Raw genomic sequence first — 27502 nt, forward strand, 5'->3', positions numbered from 1 at the left:
TTCATTTGTGATTTTCATTCATATGTAAAACAATAATAGTCTTGATTTGGCAAATGAGGACCTTTATTTGAGTGCTCATTCTACATAAAACGGTATGATTTAAAACGAAATTTAATGAAGTGTGCAGTAGGTGAGGAATATATGTTACAAATGCAAGTTCATCTTATTTCCTGTCAGAATGATGTTTCTATTGAATTGTTTGTCAAGTGCAGAAAATTTGTTACAGAGAAGTGGAATCAGAAGATAGTAGTGGATTTATGATCATTCAAACTTACTATAACTCAGCAAAAAAGTAGGAGGAGTGGCAAAACACTGTCTACAAATGGACAACAAAGCATTCATGCCTAAACTTAGAAATTCATTGTTTGAGGCCGGGTGCGGTGGCTCACGCCTGTAATGCCAGCACTTTGGGAGGCCGAGGTGGGCGGATTGCCTGCCCTCAGGAGTTGGAGACCAGCCTGGGCAACATGGTTGAAACCCCCTCTCTATCAAAATACAAAAAATTAGCCGGGCGTGGCGGTGGGTGCCTGTAGTCCCAGCTACTCGGGAGGCTGCGGCAGGAGAATTTCTTGAACCTGGGAGGCGGAGGTTGCAGTGAGCCAAGATTGTGCCACTGCACTCCAGCCTGGGTGACAGAGCAAGACTCCATCTCCAAACAAAAACAAAACAAAACAAATTTATTGTTTGAATAACAATAAGTAAAGAATATAAACTATGTCAATAACCTTGTGATCATAGCTAGATATATAATGAGAGGTAAGGTTATATGTATTGTTGTAGGTTTAATAATTTATTAAATTATTTATAATAAATGGTACCTTTCATTTTCTAAAATATATTCTTTTGGAAATAGCCAGGACAGTGGCATCTAGTGGGATATTTTAATACAGTGACTAGAGCTGTACCTTATGTTTGCCAAAGAAATTGCAGACTCAAATTTACTTCATCTTTTCACTGAAATGACTATCTTGTCTTCCCACAGATGCTTAATATTCTTTCATGCCTTTTTGTTCAACAAAACATTAGTTTAAATGCTTATACTAATGTGATTCTACTTCTGGGAATAGCAAGGTAAACGTACAAACCATCCTTCCCATTGAAGACAATTATGAAACCTGGACAAAATACAACTGAACAGGCACATAAAGTTAGATATGTGTATTATAATCTCTGGAACAACCAGTAAAATTTTAATATAAAGAGATATAGCTCAAAAGTCCATAGATAAATTATTTATTTTTAACATTCAACAATAAATATTGTGTAAAAATAAGTAGTCTCAAAACAGCAAGAAACCATGAGAAGAGAAATAAACAAAACTGAATAAAATGTTGAAATTAGCATTTCATAAAAATTGAATATTACAAATAAATGGTCCCAAAACAGCAAGAAAACATGAAAAGAGAAATAAAAAACAGAAACAAGACAAGCAAAAATAATAAATTGGTAGACCTAAGTCCAGCCCTACCAGTAAGTACTGAATATGAATAAACTACAAATACCAATTAAAAGACAGTGATTTGGTTGAAAGAGAGTGAGCGAGTGTGAGAGCACCCAACTGTTATCTAAAAGAAGCCTATATTGATAGATATAGAGTAGAAGACTGGAAAATATCTACCATGCAAGTACCAATCAAAACAAACTTGGAGTGGTGAAATTAATATCAGAAAAAACTAGACGTCAGAGCAAGGAAAATAACCAGGGTTAAATCATGTTAAAAGGGTTAACTGACCAAGACTTCATACAATCCTAAATGTGTATGAACCTTGCTCTAAAATTTAGGAAGCTGATATAACTTAGGAAAACTACACATGTCCACAATTATACTTGGAGATGTAACTCCTACTCAGTAATGGAACAGAAAGCAGTCAGTCGGTAAGGAAATTGAAGATGCAAACATCACTACCAATTATATACCTTTCTAGAATATATTCTAGGTGTTCAAGTGTATATGGAACAAGGATCATATTTCAAGCCATAAAACAAACTTTAACAAATGTAAAAGAAGTAACTTCTTGTCATAATGAAATTATACTGGCAATAATATCTGAAAGATATCTGGAAAATATCCAAATATTTGGTAACAAAACAATATACCTTTAAATAACCCACGAGCAAAAGAGGAAGCAACTAGGAAACATTTAAAACTGAATATAAATGAAATTGCAGCATATCAAAATCTGTTACATTTAGCTAAGCAGGCTTAGAGGGACATTTATACCTATATGAGCTTACTCCAGAAAAGAAGAAAGTTCCTGAAACAATAATCTAAGCTGCTCCCATAAGAAACTCAAAAAAAGGAAGAGCAAATGAACCCAAAACAAGGAGAATAAAGGAAATAATAAATATAGTAACAGAAATCAGTGAAATTGAAAAGAGAAAAACAGAAAGTTATGAAACTAAATAGGTTAACCTTAAAAAGACCTTACCAGACTGGTGAAGAAAAAAAAAAACAGAGAAGACACAGATTACCGATATCGTGAATGAAAAAAGTGGATATCATTAATGTCTCCCTACAGATATTAAAAAGGATGAATTCCTTGAATTACAGAAAGTAATTCATCAAAGAAGAAATTTTAAATTAAAAAAATTAACAAAATATTTAATAGTAGTTAAAAATCTTCAAAAATAGGCCCAAATATTTTTACTTTAAAATTCCATTAAACATTTAACGAAGAAATAATAGCAGTCCTACATATTTTTTTTTCCAGAAATTAACAGAGTAAGGAGCATTCCCATTTGATTCTTTGAGGCCTGGATTATCCTAAATATCAAAATCATCCAAACACATTATTAGAAAAGAAAACTACAAACCAGTATTTCTCAGGGACACACATATGAAAATATTCAAGAAAATATTAGAAAATTGAATCTAGCTGCTTATAATAAAGGATTTTGACCAAATGAGGCTTATCCCAAGAATGCAAGGCATGTTCAACATTTTATAATCAATTATTGTTAGAATTCGCTATATTAATAGATTTAATAAGAGAAGCCACATAATCATTTCAATAGATACAGAAAAGCACTTGAAAAATTCAATTTTCTTTCATTATAAAAACTCTTAGCATATTTTATGAAGGACTTTTACAAAAAGCCTATACTTAATGTCATACTTAAAGATTGAATGCTTTCTTCCTACAACACAGAAATCTCTCCTCACTATTTCTGCTTGCCTCAGCAAATGCAGTAAGTCAAGAAAATTGAAGAAAAGGCATGTAGGTCGAAGGGAAGAAATGAAACTGTGATTGTTCCTAAACTACGTAATTGTCATCAAAGAAAATTCTTGTACTGTATTAAAAAACCCCTAGAACTTGCAGGAAACATACATTGTCAAGATAAAAAATCATCAATTTTATCTCTATGCACTAGCAAGCAAAAATTGATCATTGAATTTTAAAAAATATTACCATTTCTAATAACTCTAAAAGACAATATTTTCAGAATCTGTGTGTCAAACAAAAAGAAAAAGAAGTCAAAATAGATCTAAATCAAGAAATATGCTGTGTTAATAGATCAGAAGACACAATATTAAGCTATCAGTTGTCCCCAAATTAATTTATTACACTCAATACAGTTCCCTCAAAATCCTAAACAAGAATGGCTAAAATAATGTTGAAAAAGGCAGGAAAAGGCTCATTTTACCTGATTTCAAGATTTTCTGTGAAGTTACAGTAACCAAGAGTGTGGTATTAGTCAATGTATAGACACAGAAATTGAATTAATAGAATAGAACTTCAAAAAATAGGCCTTGGCCTGGCATGGTGGTTCACACCTGTAATCCCAGCACTTTGGGAGGCTGAGGTGGGTGGATCTCTTGAGACTAGGAGTTTGGGACCAGCCTGGCCAACATGTCAAAACTCCGTCTCTACTAAAAATACAAAAATTAGCCAGGCATGGTGGCGCACACCTGTAGTCCCAGCTACTTGGGAGGCTGAGGTATAAGAATCAGTTGAACCCAGGAAGTGGAGGTTGCAGTGAGCCGAGAATGCACTACTGCACTCCAGGCTGGGTGACAGAGCGAGACTGTTTCAAATAATAATAATAATAATAAATTTTTAAAAATGCCAGGCAAGGTGGCTCATGCCTGTAATCCCAGCACTTTGGGAGGCCGAGTCCGGCGGATCAAGAGGTCAGGAGATGGAGACCATCCTGGCTACCATGGTGAAACCCCGTCTCTACCAAAAATACAAAAAATTAGCCGGGCGTGGTGGCAGGCGGCTGTAGTCCCAGCTACTTGAGAGGCTGAGGCAGGAGAATGGCGTGAACCCAGGAGGCGGAGCTTGCAGTGGGCGGAGATTGCGCCACTGCACTCCAGCCTGGGAGGCAGCGAGACTCCATCTCAAAAAAATATAGGCCTACACAAATATAGCCAATTGATCCTTGGCAAGTTGACAATGTTACTTCAATGGAGAAAGAACAGTGTCTTCAAGAAGTCTTTCTGGGACACTTGGACATCTTATGCAAATAAGTTAACCTTGTCCATGTTTTGTATAGGATCCTCACCATATAACCTGTTGTATAAGGTCCTCACACCTTACACAAATATTAAAATGATGATAGGCTTAAATGTAAAACATAAAATTATGAAACTTTTACAAGGAAGCAGAAGATCTTTGTGACCTTGGGTTAGGCAAAGAATTCTTAGCTGTGACATCTCATCAAAATTAAGAACTTTCCCTGTAATAGGCTCTATTGGCATTTTCAATAAATATCATGGTGAATTAAGTACAGGAAGTAGTATTTGGATCAGTAGATAAATTGGAGCATAGAATTAAAGTTTGAAGAAATTGCAAAAGAGGGAGTTCCATGGGGGTATGTCATTTTCACATTCATTGTTTTGAAAAATGATTGTGGCTGGGCACGGTGGCTCATGCCTGTAATCTCAGATCTTTGAGAGGCCACAACAAAGGATTGCTTGAGGCCCAGAGTTCGAGACCAGCCTGGGAAACATGGTAAGACCCTGTCTCTACAAAAATAAAAGAAAATTAGCCAAGCATGGTGGCATGTGCTTGTAGTCCCAACTACTTGGGAGGCTGAGGCAGGAGGATCTCTTGAGCCCAGGAGTTTGCGGCTGCAATGAGCTGTGATCGGGCACCTGCACCCCAGCCTGGGCAACAGAGTGAGATTCTGCTTCAGGAAAAAAATAAAATAAAATTATTAATTCTGTAAATTCAGGAATATCAAACTTCTCTCTGCTAGTTTTACAGGAATGCCATAATACTTGCGCATCTGGGTTTATACCTTGCTGATATACTGATGTGTCATTAAGGTTGGTATTCACATGAAAAAGATATTTTGTTTTATTTTTTTATTTTGTAATGCTTCTTATAGCCTTGGTAATTTTTTGCCAGTTGGTAATATTTTAAATATTGTGAATAGCTTTTTAGAATATTTCATCCACATACATAATCATTTTTATTTTTACCCTTTGTTTTTTGTCTTCCAGGAATGCTTCTAGTCACAACAGACACCCTTGGCCATGACTTTCATGTCTTCCAAATTCTGACTCATCCTTGGTCCTCATCACAATGTGCCGTCCACCATCTGTATACTCTTCACAGGGGAGAAACTGAAGCCAAAGTAAGCTGTATAATTTTTCAGAAGGCAATTTCTTGGTGTAATATGACATCTACTTTAGCTGGTCATTTATATCACATTGCAGCTTAATGTTGATGTTTGTGAGAAAATATTGCTGTCTGTGATAGAATGGGTTAGATAAACAGGGAAAAATTCCGTTTTGACCCAGTAAATACGTAAGCACTAGATGAACATTTTTTTGTTTAAAAATTCAATGAATCTTGATAAAACAGTAGTGCTGTTTATCCTGCTTTTCCCAACCTGAGACCATTTCTTGCCCCAGGGAAAACTCCTGTCATTCATTTGCTGTCTCTCCACACCTTTTACTAGGCATTTGGATTCTGTGTACATAAATATGTATGTGCATACATACACACACATATACATGGACATATTCATATGTACAAAAATAGTTTCATGATGAACATGGATATATGAATACAGTGGAGGCTAGTGAGAACCAGTTACGTACATCCCTCCTTGGCACGGTATTTAGTGATATTATTTTGATTGCGTGAAATCACCCATGTTGGGACTATTTGATCATGAAAATTTGCAAACACTACAAATCAGGGCTATTTTTTTCCTCAGAGAGCTAGATTTTAAACATTTACCAGCAGATAATCACATACACATGCATGGGTACACATATGTTCATATGCATCATTTACTGAGCGCTTGTATCAGGTGCCATGCTAAGTGCTTCACATATATTTAATATTCTTTTTTAATTTTTAATTTTTATTTATTTTTATTATTTTTTTTGAGTTGGAATCTCGCTCTGTTGCCCAGGCTGGAGTGCAATGGCGCCGCGATCTTTGGCTCACTGCAACCTCTGCCTCCCGGGTTCGAGCAATTTTCCTGCCTCAGCCTCCCGACCAGCTGGGATTACAGGCACCCACCACCATGCCTGGCTAATTTTTGCATTTTTAGTAGAGATGGTGTTTCACCATATTGGCCAGGCTGATCTCTTGACCAGGCTGGTCTCAAACTCGTGGCCTCATGATCCACCCACGTCAGCCTCCCAAAGAGCTGGGATTATAGGCATGAGCCACCGTGCCTGGCCCACATATATTTAATATTCTTAATATCACATGGTAGATACTGTTTATTGTCTTAATAGCTTAAAAATCTCAAATACCTTTTGTTTCATGCCTTATATGCACTTGCCAGTATAACACTGTATATATGTTATTCTATGAGATACCCATTTGACCCTACTCTATTTATTGACTAGCCTATCATTTTCCAACAGTCTAAAGTGATGTTTGTCTTGAATTCCCACGAAAATAAATGACTATATTGGATTGAAATGTCTTAAATCTTAGAGAACTTAAATGCTAATAGTTTATAAGAATATGTTTGAAAAAGTATTAGGCATTACTCTAGGTTGCTTGTTTACTAACTCACTCTGAAAACTGATAAACCAAAAATATACAGTGTTTACCCCACTTTTCTTGTTATCAATTTAATAAGACAATCAAGTAGTTGATGAGGGAAAGTTTTTTCATTGAAATATTCTTTTTTTTTTTTCCCTCAAGATGGAGTCTTGCTCTGTTGCTCATACTGGAGTGCAGTTGTACGATCTCGGCTCACTGCAGCCTCCACCTCCTGGGTTCAAGCAATTCTCCTACCTCAGCAACCCGAGTAGCTGGGATTACAGGCGTGTGCCACCATGCCTGGCTAATTTTTGTATTTTTAGCAGAGAAAGGGTTTCACCATGTTGGCCAGGCTGGTCTTGAACTCCTGACCTGATGATCTACCTGCCTTGGCCTCCCAAAGTGCTGGGATTACAGGTGTGAGCCACCGCGCCCAGCCTCACTGAAATATTCTAACATAAAACTAGCTTAAGTAAAATTTTAAAAATTATTTCTAAGGTTTCTTATACAATTATTATTATTAGTAGTAGTAGTATTTTGAGGACAGGGTCTTGCTCTGTTGTCCAGTGCAGTGGCGGGATCATAGCTGAGTACAGCCTTGACCTCCTGGGCTCAAGTGATGCTCCTGTCTCAGCCTCCCAAGTAGCTGGGACTACAGGTGCAGGCCACCACACCTGGCAATTTTTTCAGTTTGTTTTCTTTTTTTGTAGAGTTGACACTATGTTGTCTCACTGTGTTGCCCAGGCCAGTCTCAACCTCCTGAGCTCAAGTGATCCTCCTGCCTCAGCCTCCCAAAGTGCTGGAATTGCAGGTGTGAGTCACCACCCTGGCCTATTCTTAATTTTTATGGGTACATAATAGTTGTGCATATTTATGGAGTACATGTGATATTTTGATACAGGCATTCAATGTGTAATGATCTCGTCAGGCTAATTGGGATATCCGTCACCTCAAACATTTATTGTTTCTTTGTGTTGGGAGCATTCTAAATCCACTCTTCTAATTATTTTGAAATATACAATAAATTATTTTTAACTATAGTTGCTTTTGCACTAAACTAACCAATCAGCTTCTAGATATAGTTAGCACTTTGGAGAAAATACAGAAATAGAGAGATAAGTTAAACAATACCATGAAAATGCAACTAGCCAACTCTAAAATATGGGAAGTTCTGCATTACAAATATGACTTGATTTCTTTAACAAATAATTGTAATTGGAAAATAAAAGTTGATGTGTGGTGGGGGAAAGGTGAATTGTTAAAATTTGAAGGAGACTTTGGAGAATATCATCTAAGTACAAAGTGTGGACCTTATTTAAATCCTCTTTCACACAAACCAAATATAAAAAGACATTTTTCAGACAAGTTGTGAGAGTTTTACATTTGACTTACTAGATATTATTTATTATTATTAGATATTATATAGATAATATTAGGTATTCAAGAATTTAAAGTCCTTATTTTTTAGTGATGCAAAAATATTTACAGATATCTGGAATTTGCTCTGAAATGATCTAGCAGTAGGGGAGGGGAGGGTTGGTTAGATAATAGGACAAATAAGTGACAGAAGAAAATAGAGGGATGGTTATATTGATTATAAGGACTTAAAATACACATTGAGTAAATGCATTGTGAAAACTTTGTTTGGACCCTGATCTAAATAAAGTATAAAGAGACATTTTTGAGACAGTTGGAGAAAATTGACCATGAATGAGGTGTTATATGACATTTATCAAGTATAACTAATTTGCTGTGTATGTAATTGTGTATTTGTTTTGTAGAGACAGAGTCTCGCCGTGTTGCCCAGGCTAGTCTTGAACTCCTGGGTTACCACCTTGGTCTTCCACAGTGTTGATATAAGCCACTGCATATTGCCTTGTAACTAATTTTTTTAAAGTCATTATTTATTAGGCATATATTCTGAATTATTTACAGGTGAACAGAGATGATATCTCTAATGTGCTTTAAAATATTCTAGCAAAACAAACAATGAGATAGAGTCAACAGATTTGCAGAGCGTTAATTGTTGAAGTTGAATGATGTCCACGTAGGTGGGTCATGTTAACATTCTCTATATTTTTGTGTATGTTTGGAAATTTCTCTAATAGGAAGCAAAAACAACACCCTTCACCAACTTTTTTACTTACTTTAGCTTTATGACTTGATTTATTGTTCGTTTTCAAAAGCTTTCCCAGCTGTTGTGTTTTAGAGTGACCTTATTGCGTTACATAGTGAATCCTGTGGAGATTTTTATTTAAATTGCATTGAAATTACATTTTAATACAATTAGAACTGACATCTTTATGTTGTGGAAGTTTTGCAACTAGGAATTGTAACATTTCAAAGTTTGTCATTGCTGTGGTATGGCAAAGCTATTGATAATTTTATATTGAATTTGTGTATGCCTGCTTTGCTAGATTCTCTTGTAAGATTAAGTAGTTTTTCAGTAAATTTTCTTGGAATTTCTAAGTGGAATACATTTTCTGAAAATTATTATCTTTTTTGTTTTTATTTTTCTCTTATTATATTGTTCAGGAATTCTAAAATATTATGCAACCGTAGTAGTGATAGCTATATTCTTTGCTTTTTGAATAATATCTTTTATTTTGTTTGACTTCATTGTTTTGCCCTATTTCTTGCATTTGTTTCATGATATAAGTAATATATAATAAGCATTTTGGAGGTAAATTTTGGACAATCTTGAACTACATGGAACAAAAACATCAAAGTTACCTGACCCATTAACCTCTGCACCCAGAGCTGCTTTGCTTGTCAGTCTGTTGTGCATTCTTAAGATCCCTATACATATTTATGTAGATGAAATTGTTCTTAACAGTGCAGTGGTATTATATCTTTTTCAATTATTACCCTAGCACTGGAGATCTGAGGATTAAAAAAAATGATTTTACTTAACTTTTCTAATTTGAGTTCTGACATTTAAAGATCAATAGTTCTTAAAAGATATGTAGGTTTATTTCTAATTAATATCTAGGGGAAAATCCAATTTACTGATTGATAGGGTCTTGGCATTTTCTTTTCTTTCTTTTTTTTTTTTTTGGAGACGGAGTCTCACTCTATGTCGCTCAGGCTGGAGTGCAATGGCACAATCTCGGCCCACTGCAGCCTCTGTCCCCCCAGGTTCAAGCAGTTCTCCTGCCTCAGCACTCCTGAGTAGCTGGGACTATAGGCACCCGCCACCACACCTGGCTAATTTTTGTATTTTTAATAGAGACAGGGTTTCACCATGTTGGCCAGGCTGGTCTTGAATTCCTGACCTCAGGTGATGCACCTGCCTCAGCCTCCCAAAGTGTTGGGATTACAGGCATGAGCCACTGCACCTGGCTGGGTCTTGGCATTTTCATAGTCCAAGTTCTGTTTGAATTAATTCATGAGCTTTAATTAAAATGTAAAAATCTTGAATTTTTATCCCTTATTGTATATTTTTTCCTGCTTTTTGTGTTCTTGTTGCTACAGTTTAGAAAAGACTAAAGACAGGAAATGGGTTTGCACATTTTTCTTTATCTCTGTTATTTTATTCTCGGGCTAAACTGGGAAGTCTTATCTTTTTAATTTTTAAAAAATTATTTTTAAACTTTTTGTTTTTTCTTTTGAGACAGAGTCTTGCTCTGTTGCCCAGGCTGGAGTGCAGTGTCTCGATCTCGGCTCACTGCAACCTCTGCCTCCTGGGTTCAAGTGATTCTCCTGTGTCAGCCTCCCGAGTAGCTGGGGTTACAGGTGCCCAACAGCATGCCCAGCTAATTTTTGTGTTTTTATTAGAGATGGGGTTTCACTATGTTGGTCAGGCTGGCCTCGAACTCCTGACCGCAGGTGATCCACCCGTCTCGGCCTCCCAAAGTGCTGGGATTACAGGCGTGAGCCACCGTGCCTGGCCTAAGCTTTTAAGTTCAGGGGTACATATGCAGGTTTATTATATAGGTATATTCATGTCATGGGGGATTGTTGTACAGATTATTTTGCCATGCAGGTACTAGGCCTAGTACTCAATAGTTATTTTTTTCTGATCCTCTCCCTCCTCCCATCTTCCACCCTCAAGGAGGCCCCAGTGTCTGTTGTTCCCTCTATGTGTCCATGTGTTTTCATCATTTAGCTTCCACTTGTAAGTGAGAACATGCAGTATTTGGTTTTCTATTCCTGTATTAGTCTGCTAAGGATAATGGCCTCCAGCTTCATCCATGTTCCTGCAAAGACATGATCGCATTCTTTTTTATGACTGCATAATATTCCATGGTGTCTATGTACCACGTTTTCTTTATCCAGTCTGCCATTGATAGGTATTTAGGTTGATTCCATGTCTTTGCTATTAGAAATTGCACTGCAGTGAACACATGCATGCATGTGTCTTTATGGTAGAATGATTGATATGTGTCTTTATGGTAGAATGGGATTGTGCTGGGTTGAACGGCTTTCCCCAGTGATGGAACTAACTTACACTCTAACAGTGTATAAGCGTTCCCTTTTCTCCACAACCTCATGAGCATCTGTTATTTTTTGACTTTTTAATAATAGCCATTCTGTCTGGTGTGAGATGGTTTATCCAGGTTTTGATTTGCATTTCTCTAATGATATTCTTTTGAAAAGTGTCTGTGCATGTCCTTTGCCCACTATTTAATGGGGTTGTTTGTTTTTCTTTCTTGTAAATTTGTTTAAAGTTCTTATAGATGGTGGATACTAGACTTTTGTGAGATGCATAGTTTGCAGATATTTTCTCCCATTCTATAGATTGTCTATTTACTATGTTGATGGTTTCTTTTGCTGTGCAGGAGCTCTTTAGTTTGATTGGAGCCCATTTGTCAATTTTTGCTTTTGTTGTGATTGCTTTTGGTGTCTTTGTCATGAAATCTTTGCCAGTTCCTGTGTCCAGAATGGTATTGCCTAGGTTGTCTTCCAGAGTTTTTATAGTTTTGAGTTTTATATTTGAGTCTTTAATTCATCTTGAGTTGATTTTTTTTTTTTGAGACGAACTCTTGCTTTTGTCACCCAGGCTGGAGTGCAATGGCGCAATCTCTGCTCACTGCAACCTCTGCCTCCCGAGTTCAGGTGATTCTCCTGCCTCAGCCTCCCGAGTAGCTGGGCTTAGAGGCACCTGCCACCACATCTGGCTAATTTTTGTATTTTTAATATAGATGGGGTTTCACTATGTTGGCCAGGCTGGTCTTGAATTCCTGACCTTAGGCAATCCACCTGCCTCGGTCTCCCAAAGTGCTGGGATTACAGGCGTGAGCCACCGGAGTTGATTTTTTATATGATGTAAGGAAGGGGTTCAGTTTCAACCTTCTGCATATGGCTAGCCAGTTACCAGAAAACCATTTATTGAATAGGGAGTCCTTTCCCCATTGCTTGTTTTTGTCAGCTTTGTTGAAGATCAGATGGTTGTAGGTATGTGGCCTTATTTCTGGGCTCTCTAGTCTGTTCCATTGGTCTGTGTGTCTATTTTTGTATTAGTACCATGCTGTTTTGCTTACCACAGTCCTGTAGTGTAGTTTGAAGTCAGGTAACATGATGCCTCCAGCTTTGTTCCTTTTGCTTAGGATTACGTTGGTTATTTGGGCTCTTTTTTGGTTTCGCATGTATTTTAAAATAGTTTGGGAATCTTATCATTTTAGAAAATTGTGGTGAAATGCAAAAAAAAATTCCACCATTTTTACCATTTTAAAGCATACAGTTCAATGGTATTAATTCACACTGTTGTGCATCCATTACCATCATCTAGGTGATCTTAGCCTTTAACATTGAATGACTTTTCTAAGCTATCACCATTTAACATTTTACCCATACTAGTAGTTCCTCGATTAGAGAAAAACTAGAAAATGGAATTTTAGTCATTAACACAGAGTCTTTTCCTCTAATGTTCCCATCAGGCAAATTATTATTTATGTGCAAATTTTTAACTCATTCATGAGTAAATATGGGAATATTTCACATCTCATGCATATAATGCCCAATTTCTTTCTTCTGGATTAAATACTTAAAATATTTTTACCTTCTTGAGGGTAAGGATTATTATATCTGCTTTATTCTTCACCAAAAATACCTACAATGCATACTTTTAAAGTTCCTACTGAGTTTCATGAAATTGATTTTTCTATTAAGATTTCATTTTAGAAGTATATTCTTTGGATCGTGATTTATATTTTTCATTCATGCAACATTCCTGTTAAAAATTACCTTATTTCTTCTCTTCCTTATCTAGGTGGAATCAATTCTTCTCTTCCTTGTGTTACTCATTTTACGCCCCATTATAGTACTTGTTATTTTGTATTTTGACTGGTTGTCTACTTGTTTGTCTCCACTAATACTGGGGTTTCTTTTAAAAATAAATTGTACCTCATTGATTTTTATATGCACAGGCCTTCCACTAAGGCAGATACATTTTTTTCCTTGGACTATTTGAAAGTAGATTGCCAACATGACATGATGCCCTATTACCCTCAATGCTTGAATGTGTATTTTCTACAAATGAGAACATTCTTCTATATAACCATAAAAAAAGTCAAATCAATAAATTTTCACCGTCTAATTTTGAAAGTCCATTTTAGTTTCACTGATTGTCCCAGTAACTAGCTAAAGGATCTAGTTCAGGGAAACTGATTTTTTTTTTTTTTTTTTTGAGGCAGAGTCTTGCTCTGTCGCCAGGCTGCAGTGCAGTGGCGCTATCTCAGCTCACTGCAACCTCCCGACTGCCTGGTTCAAGCGATTCTCCTGCCTCAGCCTCTGGGATTACAGGCAGACGCCACCAAGCCCAGCTAATTTTTTTTGTAATTTTAGTAGAGATGGGGTTTCACCATGTTGGTGGCCAGGATGGTCTGGATATCCTGACCTTGTGATCCGCCCTCCTTGGCCTCCCACAGTGCCGGGATTACAGGCGTGAGTCACTGTGCCCAGCCGGAGACTGAATTTTTATATCTCTTTAATCTCCTTCATTCTGGAACAGGTCATTATTATTTCTTTGCCGTTTATGCTCTCAGCACATTTAAATATTACAAGTAATTTATTTTTGTCAAAAGTGCCTCAATTTTTTATCTGATGTTTCATTATGATTAGATTTAGCTTACTCATCTTTGACAGGAATGTCACAGAGTAGGTGCTGGTTCTTATTGCATCCTATCAGGTGGTACATGATTTTGATTTTGATTTGTTATTGATGATGATCAGTTTAATCACATGACTGAGATGGTGTCTGCTGGTCTTCCTCACTGTGCAGTTACTCTTTTGTACTTATAAAAATTTACAAGGTTTTTGGGGCAGTAATTTAAAACTATGTAAATATGCCATTCTGCATTGAACTTTCAATTCATTCCTTTATTTACCTATCATTTTGGTCTCATAGATTCCTATTTTATTCAATGGATTATATTTGTTCAATAATTACTTATTATAGTGCACAAAATGTCCCACATTTGGCCAGTGGGAGCCCAATAACTTGGTGTCTGTGTCCTTTTGACGTATCTTCACCACTCTTTGAGCTTGTCCTTACTTTCTGGCACAACTAACTTGCTTACCTTTAAGTTTAATTATCATTTGTTTTTGTCTCTTTTGTATGGAAGTTTTAAATTTGATGAGCATTTTATCTAGAGTTAATATTTCACTGTGCTGCTGGGCACATTTTATTTCTTACCTCTTTTTCAAATCCCATCCCATCTGTTCTAGTCACTGAGATGCTCTACCTTATCTCTGACCTTTTAGAATTTGGATATTTTAAGCACTTAACACCTATTTTTGATACCTCTTTATATTAAAGTTATTTGCCATTTAATTTATCTATAAGTTCAATATGGAAATAGAAATTTTGCTTAAGCTTCTTGGCATCTCTCATGCATAGAATGGAGCCTTGCATATTGTAGTGCAAATGTTTGCTAATGCCAATGATGTTCCTACTTAACAGGTAGGAAAATCAAATAGAAATTATTTAAATGATTATGCTCTAGAACACACTCTGTATGGGAGACTGGGAATTTCTAAACCCCAAATACCAGGACCTCAGTGACCACAAAATTAATTTTATAAGGTTCTACAGAAAATTATTTTGAACTGATATATAAAATTTAACACCAGTCGTGAAATCTATGTGTCACATGATCTGTTTGGCCCTCTTTGAGTACTACAAAAGCATGTTTTTCTGGATTCTTCCAAGAACTCTGACGGTACTTTAATCAGGCAAGGAAAAAAATTCAGTATGTGGATCTAATTATACTGAATTAAGTTGTTTTGTGGTCTATGACTTGGGATATCCTTTGCATCTGACAGTAATTTTCCTTGTAAAACACATATGTAGTAAGTAAAATAGTCCTTGTTTTCAACAGTAAGTATAAACCTTACACATATTTTGTTAACATACTTTCTCAAACAGATTCAAGTCATTTTTGTACTTAGCATGCTAATTTTGGCAAATGGCAAACTTGCTTTTGAAACAAAATCAGAAAAGTGTTAATTTTACCATTCTAGAATAATACTGTGAAATAAGTTAGTATCTTCAATTGTCAAGGGGAAAATCATCTAGTTATTCAGTATTATTAACTGATAACTATTTGATGGTCATTTTAGATAAATGCAAATATATGTTTTTAGTGTGAACATGTTCCAAATATTTCCTAGTTATGCTTTTACTAATACTCAAATTTAACTGGACTTTCTGTATTTATTTTTGTGAATCTAGCAACCCTGTGCATGACCCTACCTATAGTCATGTAATTCTTCAGTTTTTCTGCAAAAACATCATTTTTATTGAGATATAATTTACATACTATAAAATTCATTTTTAGAAGTGCAATTCAGTGGTTTTTGTTATGTTTTTAGAGTTTGCATATCATCACTAGTATCTAATTTCAGGACATTTTTGTAATCCTTAAAATAAACCACTTATCCATTAGCAGTCACTCCTCATTCCTATTTCCCCTGCTCCCCTATATACTTGGATGCTGATTAGTAATTATATAACTAAGGACAGGCTAAGTACTTTCTCTAATCTTCAAGTTACTCTTCTGTAAAATGGGGCCAATACCGATTTCAGAGTTTATTGAGGAAATAACAGAAATACTATATGTAAAATGCTTAGCAAAGCACTGGCACAGTAAATGCCAAATAAAGAGTCAATATTAGGACCTCTACTTTTGGCCAATATAGCGTTAAGAGCTGGATTAACCCTCCTACCTGAAACAACTAAACAGTGAACAGTGGTTTTTTATTTACTGTACATTAGTCATTGAAAGATGGCAATCCTTGATAGATGAAGAACAAATGAGAGGATGCCTATGGTTGCCCCAGTTTATTGCTTTGAAAGAGTTTCCAGTCATGGTGCAGGAAGGGGGAACCCTAATGGAGCCTAGTAGTCTCCCTGAATTGATGAGATATTGCTAAGAGTCCTGGGAGGCCAAGATCATAGATTCTCAATACACTGGACCACAGACATGGGAGCTGCAGAGAGAGAATCCCAGAGATCTGCAGAGGAGACATGAGAACAAAGAAAGAACTACCATCAGATCAGAAAGGCAAGAGTAAAACTATCTTTTATTAAAAAATGACATGATTGTCTATGTTGAAAAACTAAAGGATTTTATTTTATTTTTTAAAAAGAACTAATAAATGATTTTAACAAGGTTACAGGATATTAGATCAATATACAAAAATTGGTTGCATTTCTATATACTAATAACAATGAATTGATCATTTAAAAAATCCAAAAGTATATACTACTGACATTCAATAAGCAAGACTTGTACTCTGAAAGCTAGAAAATATTGCTGAGAGTAAAGACCTAAATAAATGGAGAATTAAACCATTTTCTTGTGCTAGAATACTTACCGTCATTAAAATGTCAATTCTCCCCAGATTTATCCATAGACTCGATGTAATCTGCATCAACATCCCAGCGGGTTTTCTTTTGGTAAACATTAACAAGATAATTCTAAAATTCACATGAAAATGCATAGCACTAATGAGCAAAATAATTTTGAAAAAGAAAAAGTTGGAGAAATGTCACTACCTATATCAAGACTTACTAAAACTACAATAATCAGTAGGAATCTTGTGACCATTCCCACACATGTGGAGACAACTTATTTTTGACAAAGGTACAAAGATACAAAGTGGAGAAAGATTAGTCTTTTCAACAAATTAACTCAAATTAGATCATAGACTTAAATGTAGAACCTACAACTATGAAGTTATTAGAGCACCAAAAGAAACTTTTGTGACTTGGGTTAGGGACAGACTTTTAAAATGTGACACCAAGGTTGGACACAGTTGTAATTCCATTACTTTGGGAGGCTAAGGTGGGAGGATCGGTTGACCCCAGGAGTTCAAGACCAGACTGGGGAACATAGAAAGACTCTGTCTCTACAAAAGCAAAAAAAAATTAGCCAGGCCTGATGGTGTATGTCTGTAGTCCCACCTCCTTGGGAGGCTGAGGTGGAAGGATCGCTTGAGCCTGGGAGGTCAAGATTGCAGTGAGTCATGATCACACCACTGCATTCCAGCCTGGGGAACAGAGCAAACCCCTGTCTCAAAAAAAAAAAAAAAGATTTTCTTTGGTTTTGGTTTTGCTTTGCAAAATTTTCTATTCCAAAGCCCATTAAAGAAAAATGGATAAACTGGATTTCATCAAAATGAAACACATCTGCTTTTTGAACAAAACCATTAAGGGAATGAAAAGATACAAGTTGTATGTCTTATGTCCACAATACCTTTAAAGAACTAACTCCCCACAGTCAGTGAATAGAGGAACTAAATTTCTCATATTTCGTACATTGCTGTTGGTACGGCTTCTCTGGGAAATAATTTTGCATTTACTTAAAATATTAATATGTACTTACCATAGAACCCAGCAATTTCAGTCCTGGGGCAGATTGTTCATATTATAAAATTCATGTTGTTCAGGATGATGTCCAGATTTACTCAATGGTTTTTTTCCTGTGGTTACCATAACAAATTGCCATGAACTTGGGAGCCTAAAATATCAAAAATTATTCTCTTACTTGGAGGGCAAAAACCTAAAATCAAAATGTAAGCAAGGCTGCACTTCCTTTGGAAATTCTGAGGAAGAATTTGTTCTTTGCCCTTTCTAGCCTTTGATGGCCTTTAGCATTCTTTGAGTTATAGCCACATCACTCAGTCTCTGTCTCTCTGATTGTATTACATCCTCATTTCTGAGTCAGCTCCTCTTCTGTATTTCTTGTAAAGATACATGTGATTGTTTTAAGTACCAACCTGGATAACCCAGGGATAAGCTCCTTCTCTTAGAATTTATAACCTAATAACTTATTTTGCCAAAGAGTAACTCTGATCTTTTGAGGGATGTGGACATGTCTTTTGGGGGCTATAATTCACTTCTCTGTATTCCATCCTCTGCCTCCCAGAATTCATGTTCATGCCATATGCTGAGTATTACCTCTTTTCCCTACCAACATCCCCAAAAGTCACAACCCATTACAGCATCAACTCTAAGTCTAAATTTTTAAAAAAATATTATCAGCTCAAAGGTCCAATCTTATCATCTCAATCATCTGACTCTGGTATGGTTGAGACTCTGGAATTTATCCTAGGGCAAAATTCCTGTGCTTCTTTGGAGCTGTGAAACTACGATAAAAGTTACCTCCTGCCAAAATACAGTAGTAGAATATGCATAGGATAGACATTTCAAAAGGAAGAAATGGAAAAGAATACAAGAGTCACTGGTTTCAAACATGTTTAAAATCTAGCAGGGCAAATTCCGTTGTGTTTCAAGGCCAGAGTTTCCCATCTGGCTTGAGGCACTGCACTCCTGGACTGCGGCTTCATTTTCTGGGCCTGTGGCTCTGCCCACTCCTGCCTTTGTACACACAGCTTAGGCCTTTAAGTGCACATCTCTGCCCTTGGAGTCATTCATGCATTTTATTGAAGGGTAGCACAGGTTTGCATCTAGGTAGCTCTATCAGCCTGTGTCCTGCTTGTGGAATTTTGCAAGTCCAGTAGCCGCCGCCTTCTTCTTTTTTTTTTTTTAATCATGCCTTTGTGCCTTTCAGTCCAAGATGGCAGTGTTTCTGCAGATACTACTTTCTCAAAAACCTTGTGTATCTCCTGTGTATGTCATGGGGATTCATGCCATCAGACAAGAGGACACTCCACAGATCTTTCTTGCATTTGTCTGTCTATTCCTGGCTTCTGCTGATTGAGTGGACCCATAAAACACATGCCTGATGTCTTCAGCAGAATGTTGTCAAGCTACACTCTTGGCCTTCAGAGCACATTTTCCCAACCATGAAACTCCTCATAGTAACATCTTTTTCTCCTTGGTAGGATATTCAAATACCAGAAGATCCAAAGGAAGTATTATTGAATGGTAAAATTAGAAGCACTCTGAATGGCAGTAAGGGAGATATTTGAGGTCAGGGAGAAATTATGAAAAACTTAAAATCATATCATAAATTTTGTCATTTAGCTATGATGGAATGATAGGAACTGGATTAAACCTCTGTATCAGTTAAGATTCTACCAGAGAAACAGAATCAGTAGGGCATTAAAGAGGTGTATCAGCATATATGATTCTGGGGGCTGGCTAGGCTAGTCTGAAATCAGTAGGGCTGACCAGAAGGAAAGTCCAGGTGGAAACTGTCATGCAGGAGCTGCTGCTTCAATCTATAGGATCACAGTAGTCACATTAGCAGAATGAACCTCAAGATTACTCAGATGTAGTAAATTATAAAAATTATTTTATTTTTAAAATAAATTTTCAATTTTGGAATCATTTTAGAATTACAGAAAAGTTGTGAAGATAGTATAGAAAGTTTCTATACCATATCAAATTTCTCCTTTTTTATACTTAAAAAAATATACATATAAAATTTACTATCTTTACCATTTCTAAGTGTACAGTTCAGTGGTAATAAATACATTTATATTCCTTTTCTTCCCCTTCATTGCACCCTGCCCCACACTTCCTGGCCTCTGATAACTGCCATTCTGCTCTCTATCTTCATGAGGCCCACTGTTTTTTCTTTTTCACATCAGATGGGTAATGTGCTGACATTGTAACGAGGCTTGAGGGAGGCACATCTCACACAGCAGTGTGAAAACCCAATCATCATGCTTATGAACTACAAAAGGATCAAAGATCCACTTTTGTAGTTCCCACCTAGGAGTGAGATCATGCAACATTTCACTGTGCCTGGCTTGTTTCTCTTAACATAATGGCCTCCAGTTTCAGCTATGTTGCTGCAAATGACAGGATTTCATTCTTTTTTTTAATAGCTGAATATTTCATTGCTGTGTATACCATATATGCTTTATTTATTCATCTGTTGATGAACACTTAGAGTGATTCCATATTTTGGCTATTGTGAACAGTGCTGCAATAAACATGGAAGTACAGATATCCCTTAGATGCATTGATTTTCTTTCTTTTGGCTATATACCTGGTAGCAGAATTGCTGGATCATATGGTAATTCTATTTTTAGTTTTCTGAGTAACCTCCATACTGTGCTCCATGGTGGCTGCACTAATTTACATTTCCACCAGCAGTGTGCAAGGGTCTCTTTTCTCCACATTCTCACCAACATCTTTTATTGATTGTCCTTTTGATACAAGCCATTTTTACTAGGGTGAGATGATATCCCATTGTGGTTTTGATTTGTGTTTCTCTGATGACTAGTGATGTTGAGCATTTTTTTCATATACCTATTGGCCATTTGTATGTCTTCTTTTGAGAAATGTGTGTTCAGGTCTTTTGCCCATTTTTAAATTTTCTTATTTTTTCTTTTGTTCCTAATGGGGTTGGATTTTGCCCATTTTAAAATTGGATTATTTGGAGGTTTTTGCTATTGAGTTACTTGAGCTCTTTATATATTGTAGTTATAAATTCTTTGTCAGATGGATAGTTTGCAAATATTTTCTTCCATTCTGTGGGTTGTTTCTTCACTTTGTTGATTATTTCTTTTTCTGTGTAGAAGCTTCTTTGCTTCAGGTAATCCCATTTGTCTATTTTTGCTTTTTTGAGGTCTTACACAAAAAGGCTTTGCCCAGACCAATGTCCTGGACTGTTTCTCCAAAGTTTTCTTTTAGTAGTTTCATAGTTTGAGGTCTTAGATTTATGTCTTTAATCGATTTTGATGTGATTTTTGTTATGGTGAGAGATAGAGGTCTAGTTTCATTCTTCTGCATAGCTATCCAGTTATCCCAGCACCACTTATTGAAAAGACTGTTCTTTTACCTTCTTATGTTCTTGGTGTCTTTGTCAAAGATGAATTGACTGTAAATGCATGGATGTATGTTTGGTTTCTCTAGTCCGTTCCATTGGTCTGTGTATCTATTTTTATGCCAGCACCATGCTGTTTTGGTTATATATACCTGTAGTAAATTTTGAAGTCAGGAAGTGTGATGCCTTCAGTTCCTTTGGCTGAGGATTGCTTTGGCTATTTGTGGTCTTTTGTGGCTCCATATAAATGTTAAATTTTTTTTTTTTTTCCTATTTCTGTAAGAATGTCATTGGAATTTTGATAGGGATTGCATTGAATCTGTAAACTACTTTGGATAGTATTGTCGTTGTAACAGTATTCTTTGATCCATAAGCATGGAATATCTTCCATTTTTTTGTGTCTTCTTCAATTTCTTTCATATTTCATAGTTTTCTTTTTATAGATCTTTCACTTCTTTAGTTAGATTGAGACCTAGGAATTTTATATTTTTGTGGCTATTACAAATGGGATTGCTTTCTTGATTTCTTTTTCAGATTGTTCTCTGTAGATGTGTATAAATGCTATTGATTTTTTTTTTTTTTTGAGATGGAGTTTCGCTCTGTCGCCCAGGCTGGAGTGCAGTGGTGCGATCTCGGCTCACTGCAAGCTCCGCCTCCCGGGTTCACGCCATTCTCTTGCCTCAGCCTCCCGAGTAGCTGGGACCACAGGCGCTCGCCACCATGCCCGGCTAATTTTTTTGTATTTTTAGTAGAGACAGGCTTTCACCGTGTTAGCCAGGATGGTCTCGATCTCCTGACCTCATGGTCCGCCCGCCTCGGCCTCCCAAAGTGCTGGGATTACAGGCGTGAGCCACTGCACCCGGCCAAATGCTACTGGTTTTTGTATGTTCGTTTTGTAACTTGCAACTTTACTGAATTTGCTGATCAGCTCTAACAATTTTTTGGTGAGTTCTGTAGCCTTTTCTGGATATAAGATCATGTTGTCTGCAAACAAGGCTGATTTGAATTCTTCCTTTCCAATTTGGTTGCTCTTTATTTCTTTCTCTTGCCTAATTGCTCTGGCCAGGACTGGCAGTATTATGTTGAGTAACAGTAGTGAGAGTGGACATACTCGTCTTGTTCCAGTCTTTAGAGGAAAGGCCTTCATTTTTTCCCTGTTCAGTATGATGGTAGCTGTGGATTTGTCATATATGGTCTTTATTATTTTGAAGTATGTTGCTTCTATACCCATTTTGATTAGGGGTTTTTTATCATAAAGGGTGTTGAATTTTATAAAATACTTTTTCAGTATCTGTTGAAATATGTGGTTTTTGTTCTCGATTCTGTTAATATGATATATCATGTTTATTGAGTTGCTTATGTTGAACCATCCTTGCAACCCTGGAATGAATCCCATTTGATATTATAAATGATCTTTTTAGTGTGTTGTTGAATTCTGTTTGCTAGTATTTTGTTGAGGATTTTCACATATATGTTCATCAGGGATATTGACCTGTAGTTTTCTTTTCTTGTTGTCATGTCCTTATCTGATTTTGGTGTCAAGGTAATGCTGGCCTTATAGAATGAGTTTGGAAGTATGTCCTCCTCTTCAATTTTTTTGAAGAGTTTGAGTACAATTGGTATTAATTCTTCTTTAAATGTTTGGTAGAATTCAGCAGTGAAGCTGTCAAGTCCTGGGCTTTTCTTGCTTTTTATGGAGGCTTTTTATTACAGCTTCAGTTTTGTTACTTGTTATTGGTTTGTTGAGGTTTTCTATTTCTTCGTGATTCAATCTTGGAGGTTGTGTGTTTCCAGAAATTTATCCATTTCTTCTAGGTTTTCCAGTTTGTTGGTGTATAATTGTTCATAGTAGTCTCTAATGATTTTTTGTGTTTCTGAGGTCTCAGTTGTTATGTGTCCTTTCTTTGTTTCTGATTTTATTTATTTAGGTCTTCTCTCTTTTTTCTTAGTCTAGCTCAAGACTTGTTGATTTTGTTTACATTTTTGAAAACCAATGTTTTGTTCTATTGATCTGTATTTCTTTTTAGCTTCAATTTCATTAGTTTCTGCTCTGATCTTTATTATTTCTGCCTTTCTACTATTTTTGGCTTTGGTTTGTTCTTGCTTCTAGTTCCTTGAGGTATATCATTAGGTTGTTTATTTGAAGCTTTTCATTTTTCTGATATAGGCATTTATTGCTATAAACTTGCCTCCTAGTACTGCTTTTGCTATATCCCATAGGTTTTGGTATATTGAAAATTTTTTTTTTTTTTTGAGATGGAGTCTCACTCTAGGCTGGAGTGCAGTGGCGCAATCTTGGCTCACTGCAACCTCTGCCTCCTGAGTTCAAGTGATTCTCCTTCCTCAGCCTCCAGAGTAACTGGGATTATAGGCGCCCGCCACCACACCTGGCTAATTTTTGTATTTTTAGTAGAGACAGAGTTTCACCATGTTGGCGAGGCTGGTCTTGAACTTCTGACCTCAAGTGATCTGCCCCCTTGGCCTACCAAAGTGCTGGGATTACAGGCGTGAGCCACCACGCCCGGCCTGTATATTGCATTTCCATTTTTCCATTTTCACTTGTTTCAAGACATTTTAAAATTTCTTTCTTAATTTCTTCATTGACCCATTGGTCACTCAAGAAGCATGTTTTTTAATTTCTATGTGTTTATATATTTTCCCCAGTTCTTCTTATTAAGTTCTAGTTTTAGTCCATTGTGGCCAGAAAAGATATTTGATATGCTTTTTATTTTAAAAAGTTTTGTTCAGATTTGTTTTATGACCTAAGATATGGTCTCTTCTGGAGAATGTCCCATGTGCTAGTAAAGAAAATGTATGCTGCCGCAGTTGGATAAAATGTTCTCTAAATATCAGTTAGGCTTGTTGGATCTAGTGTGTAGTTTAACTCTGCTGTTTCATTGTTGATTTTATGTCTGAATGATTTGTCCATTACTGGAGTGGGGTCTCCTTCTTTTATAGTATTACAGTCTATCTCTGTTTTAGATCTATTAATATTTTCTTTATAGACTTGAGATATCCATTGTTGGTTGAATATTTATAATTGTTACATATGTTTGCTTAATTGACCCCTTTATCATTGTATAGTGTCCTTTTCTGTCTCTTTTTATAATCTAGATTGGTTGTCTATTTTTTCATATAAGTATAGCTATTCCTGCTCTATTTTGGTTTCCAGATACGTGGAGTATCTTTTCTCACCCCTTCACTTTCAGTCTATGTGTGTCTTTATAGGTGAAGTGGATTTCTTGAAGGCAGCATGTAACTTGGTCTTGTTTCTTTATCCATTCAGCCACTCTGTGCCTTTTAGTTGGATAATCGAGACCATTTACATTCAGCGTTATTATTGATAAGTAAGAAGATACTACTGCCATTCTTTTGCTTGTTTTCTGGTTGTTTCTTTCTTAGTGCCTTCCTTTGTGGGTAAGTTATTTTCTCTGGTATTATGCTGTTAATTTGTTGCATTTCTTTTTAGTGAGTCTGTTACAGGATTTTGTGTTACAAGTTTTTGTGTTGTGGTTACCAGGAGGCTTATAGAGACATCTTATAATAGATATAACAAGCTATTTTAAACAGACTACAACTTATCTTAGATCACAAATAGAAGAGTAGAAACAAAGGCAGGCAAAAAGAACATGTAAAAAAAATTTATACTTTTACTCCATCAACCCAACTTTTTTTTTTTTTTTTTTGAGACCAAGTCTTATTCTGTTACCCAGTGGCACGATCTTGGCTCATTGCAACCTCCGTCTCCTGGGTTTAAGTGATTCTTCTACCTCAGCCTCCTGAGTAGCTGGGATTACAGACATGTGCCACCACGTCCAGCTAATTTTTTTGTGTTTTTAGTAGAGACAGGGTTTCACTGCATTGGCTAGGCTAGTCTTGATCTCCTGACCTCAAATGATATGCCCTCCAAAAGTGCTGGGATTGCAGGTGTGAGTTACCACGCCTGGCGCCCCCAGCATCTTGACTTTTGGTTGTATCAGTTTATATTTTTTATATTACCTATAACAGGTTGCTAATAGCGATTATTACTTTTGATAGATTTATCTTTTGGGTTTCATACTAGAGTTATGAGTGGATTGTACACCACCATTTCAGTTATAGAGTATTTTGTGTTTCACCATGTACTTTTTACCAGTGGGTTTTATACCTTGAAAAGCTTTCTTTTAGCACATCAGAGTTTTCTTGGTTCAGATTGAATTATTCTCGTTAGCATTTCTTGTTAGGTGGGTCAGGTGGTGGCGAATTATTTGTTTTTGTTTGTCTCAGAAATACTTTATTTCCCCTTCATATTTCAAGTATAATTTTGCTGAATACAGTATTCTTGGATGGCAATGTTTTCTCCTTGAGCACTTTGAAAATGTTGTTATACTCCCTCCTGGCTTGTATGATTTACATTGGGAAGTCTGTTGCCAGGCAAATTGGAGATGCAGTATTTGCTTCTTTTCTCGTGCTGCTTTTAGGATCTTCTCTTTGTCCTTGACCTTTGAGAGTTTCATTATTATACATGTTAGAGTATTTTTATTTGGGTTGAGTGTTTGTTGTTCTCAGTCCTTCCTATAACTGGATATTTATATCTTTCTTAAGTTTTAGAAAGTTTTCCATTATTATTTCTTTGGCTGCATTTTCTACCCTTTAGTCTTATCTCCCTCTTGAATACCAATAATTCTTAGATTTGGTCTTTTGAGGTAATTGTCTGCATCCTGTTGGTGGTATTCATTCCTTTTTGTTCTTTTTCCTTCCCCCACCGCCCCCCACACCGCCGATTGTATTTTCAAATAGCCAGTATTTTAGGTCACTGATTCTTTCCTTCACTTGGTCCATTCCACTGTTGAGAGTCTCTGATGACTTCTTCAGTTCAGCAAATATGTTTCTCAGTTCCAAGATTTCCATATTTTTTCCCAATCTCTTTGTTTAATTTCTCTGATAAATTTCTGAATGGCTTAATTTCTGAATTGCTTTTCTGTGTGTTTTTTGTTGTTGTTGTTGTTGTTGTTTTGGAGATCACTGAGTTTCCTTAAAACTGCTATTTTGAATTCTTGGTCAGAGGGCTCACAGATCACTCTTTCATTAGGATCTGTCACTGGAGTTTTGCTTTGTCCACTGGGGAAGTCATAATTCCCTACTTGCTGTTGTTTTTTCCGTGTGTATATCTATATCTTTGCATTGATACTTTATTTCAGTTTTATCTGTCTACCTTGTTTTGTTTTTATTGGGTATATTTTGCTTAGTGCATTTTTTTAAATCCTTTTAGAGTCAGGGCTCATTTCGTTGCCCAGGCTGGAGTACAGTGGTGCAGTCATTGCTCACTGTAATCTTGAACTCTTGGGCTGGAGCAATCCTCTAACCTCAGCCTCCTGAGTAGCTAGGACTACAGGCACATGACACCATACCTGGTTAACTTTAAAAAGAATTTTTTTGTTGTTGTTGTTAGAGACAGACTCTCATTGTGTTGCCCTGCCTGTCACAAACTCCTGGCCTGAAGTGATCCTCTCACCTGCCTTGGCTTTTCAAGGCACTGGAATTACGAGCATGAGGCAGCGTGTCTGGCCTGTCAGTGAATCTTTACAATTAAGTTGTTGCCTTTTTTTTTGGACATAGGTGGTACCTAAAGCCCAGGTTCACCTTGGCTCTGCTAAATGATTGTAGTACTGCCTATCCTGATTTGGGAGCATCCCAAAGTGGTTATCCCCACAGTGTATCAAGTCTGGCTAGGGGTTTGTGCCCAGGGACCTTTGTAATCTATTTCCTACTGCATGGTGCTGCTGAACAGCCACTCTAATTTGGTGTCTCCTTTGGCCAAGTAATGGAACAGAGTTTCCAGGGCTAGGGATGGTAGTCTAGCCTCCCCACTTTGTCTTGGCCTGTCCTCAGGGTTTGTTTCTCACATCAGGCAGCCACGATACTTCCTGCCAGTTAAGGCAAGGATAGTTTTCCCGCCAGAGCACTCAAGATGGTGGGAAAGCTGGTTTACCACCTCAATGTCACTTTTTTCAGTATAGTCACCATGAGTGGGGGGGGGGGGGGAGATTTTCTGTGCTCTTGATGCCAGGCAGAACTGGGGGAGGGGCATCACAGATCTGGAAGTCTGAATCTCTTACCATTCACTCTGAGGTTTTTTTTTTACTTCTCTGTGGCCCCAGGAAGTGTCTCATCCTCATATTTGAGTTCTGAGTGTTGCTGGTTAAAATCTCGGTACTATATATTTGTTTTTGGTTTTCTGCAGGGGTAGAGAAGCCAGCTATAGCTTCTATACCACCGTTTTGGAACTGGAAGTCTCCATCTTCTGGTAGAAATTATTTTAAAGCATCTATTATTACTATGCTCAGTGATATGAAGGAAAATATGCTTCTTTTAAAT

General features: G+C 36.6%; 1 protein-coding gene and 1 non-coding gene across 13 annotated transcripts in view; one reads left to right on the forward strand and one right to left on the reverse strand.

Moving 5' to 3' along the window:
* The window catches only part of BCAS3 (BCAS3 microtubule associated cell migration factor), a 703083-nt gene that overhangs the window by 255531 nt on the left and 420050 nt on the right, over nucleotides 1-27502 (forward strand). For all 12 annotated transcript variants that reach the window (XM_024234727.3, XM_024234725.3, XM_024234724.3 and 9 more), the window contains one exon: nucleotides 5450-5583. In XM_024234727.3, the coding sequence (XP_024090495.1) occupies nucleotides 5450-5583 (134 nt within the window). The remainder of the gene's footprint in view (nucleotides 1-5449; nucleotides 5584-27502) is intronic.
* On the reverse strand, nucleotides 19956-20059 carry LOC112129815 (small nucleolar RNA U13). The gene has a single exon (XR_002912167.1). It is a non-coding gene; the product is annotated as a small nucleolar RNA U13 (small nucleolar RNA).

This window comes from Pongo abelii, chromosome 19 (assembly GCF_028885655.2).
Source record: "Pongo abelii isolate AG06213 chromosome 19, NHGRI_mPonAbe1-v2.0_pri, whole genome shotgun sequence".
In the NCBI taxonomy this organism is placed as follows: Eukaryota; Metazoa; Chordata; class Mammalia; order Primates; family Hominidae; genus Pongo; species Pongo abelii.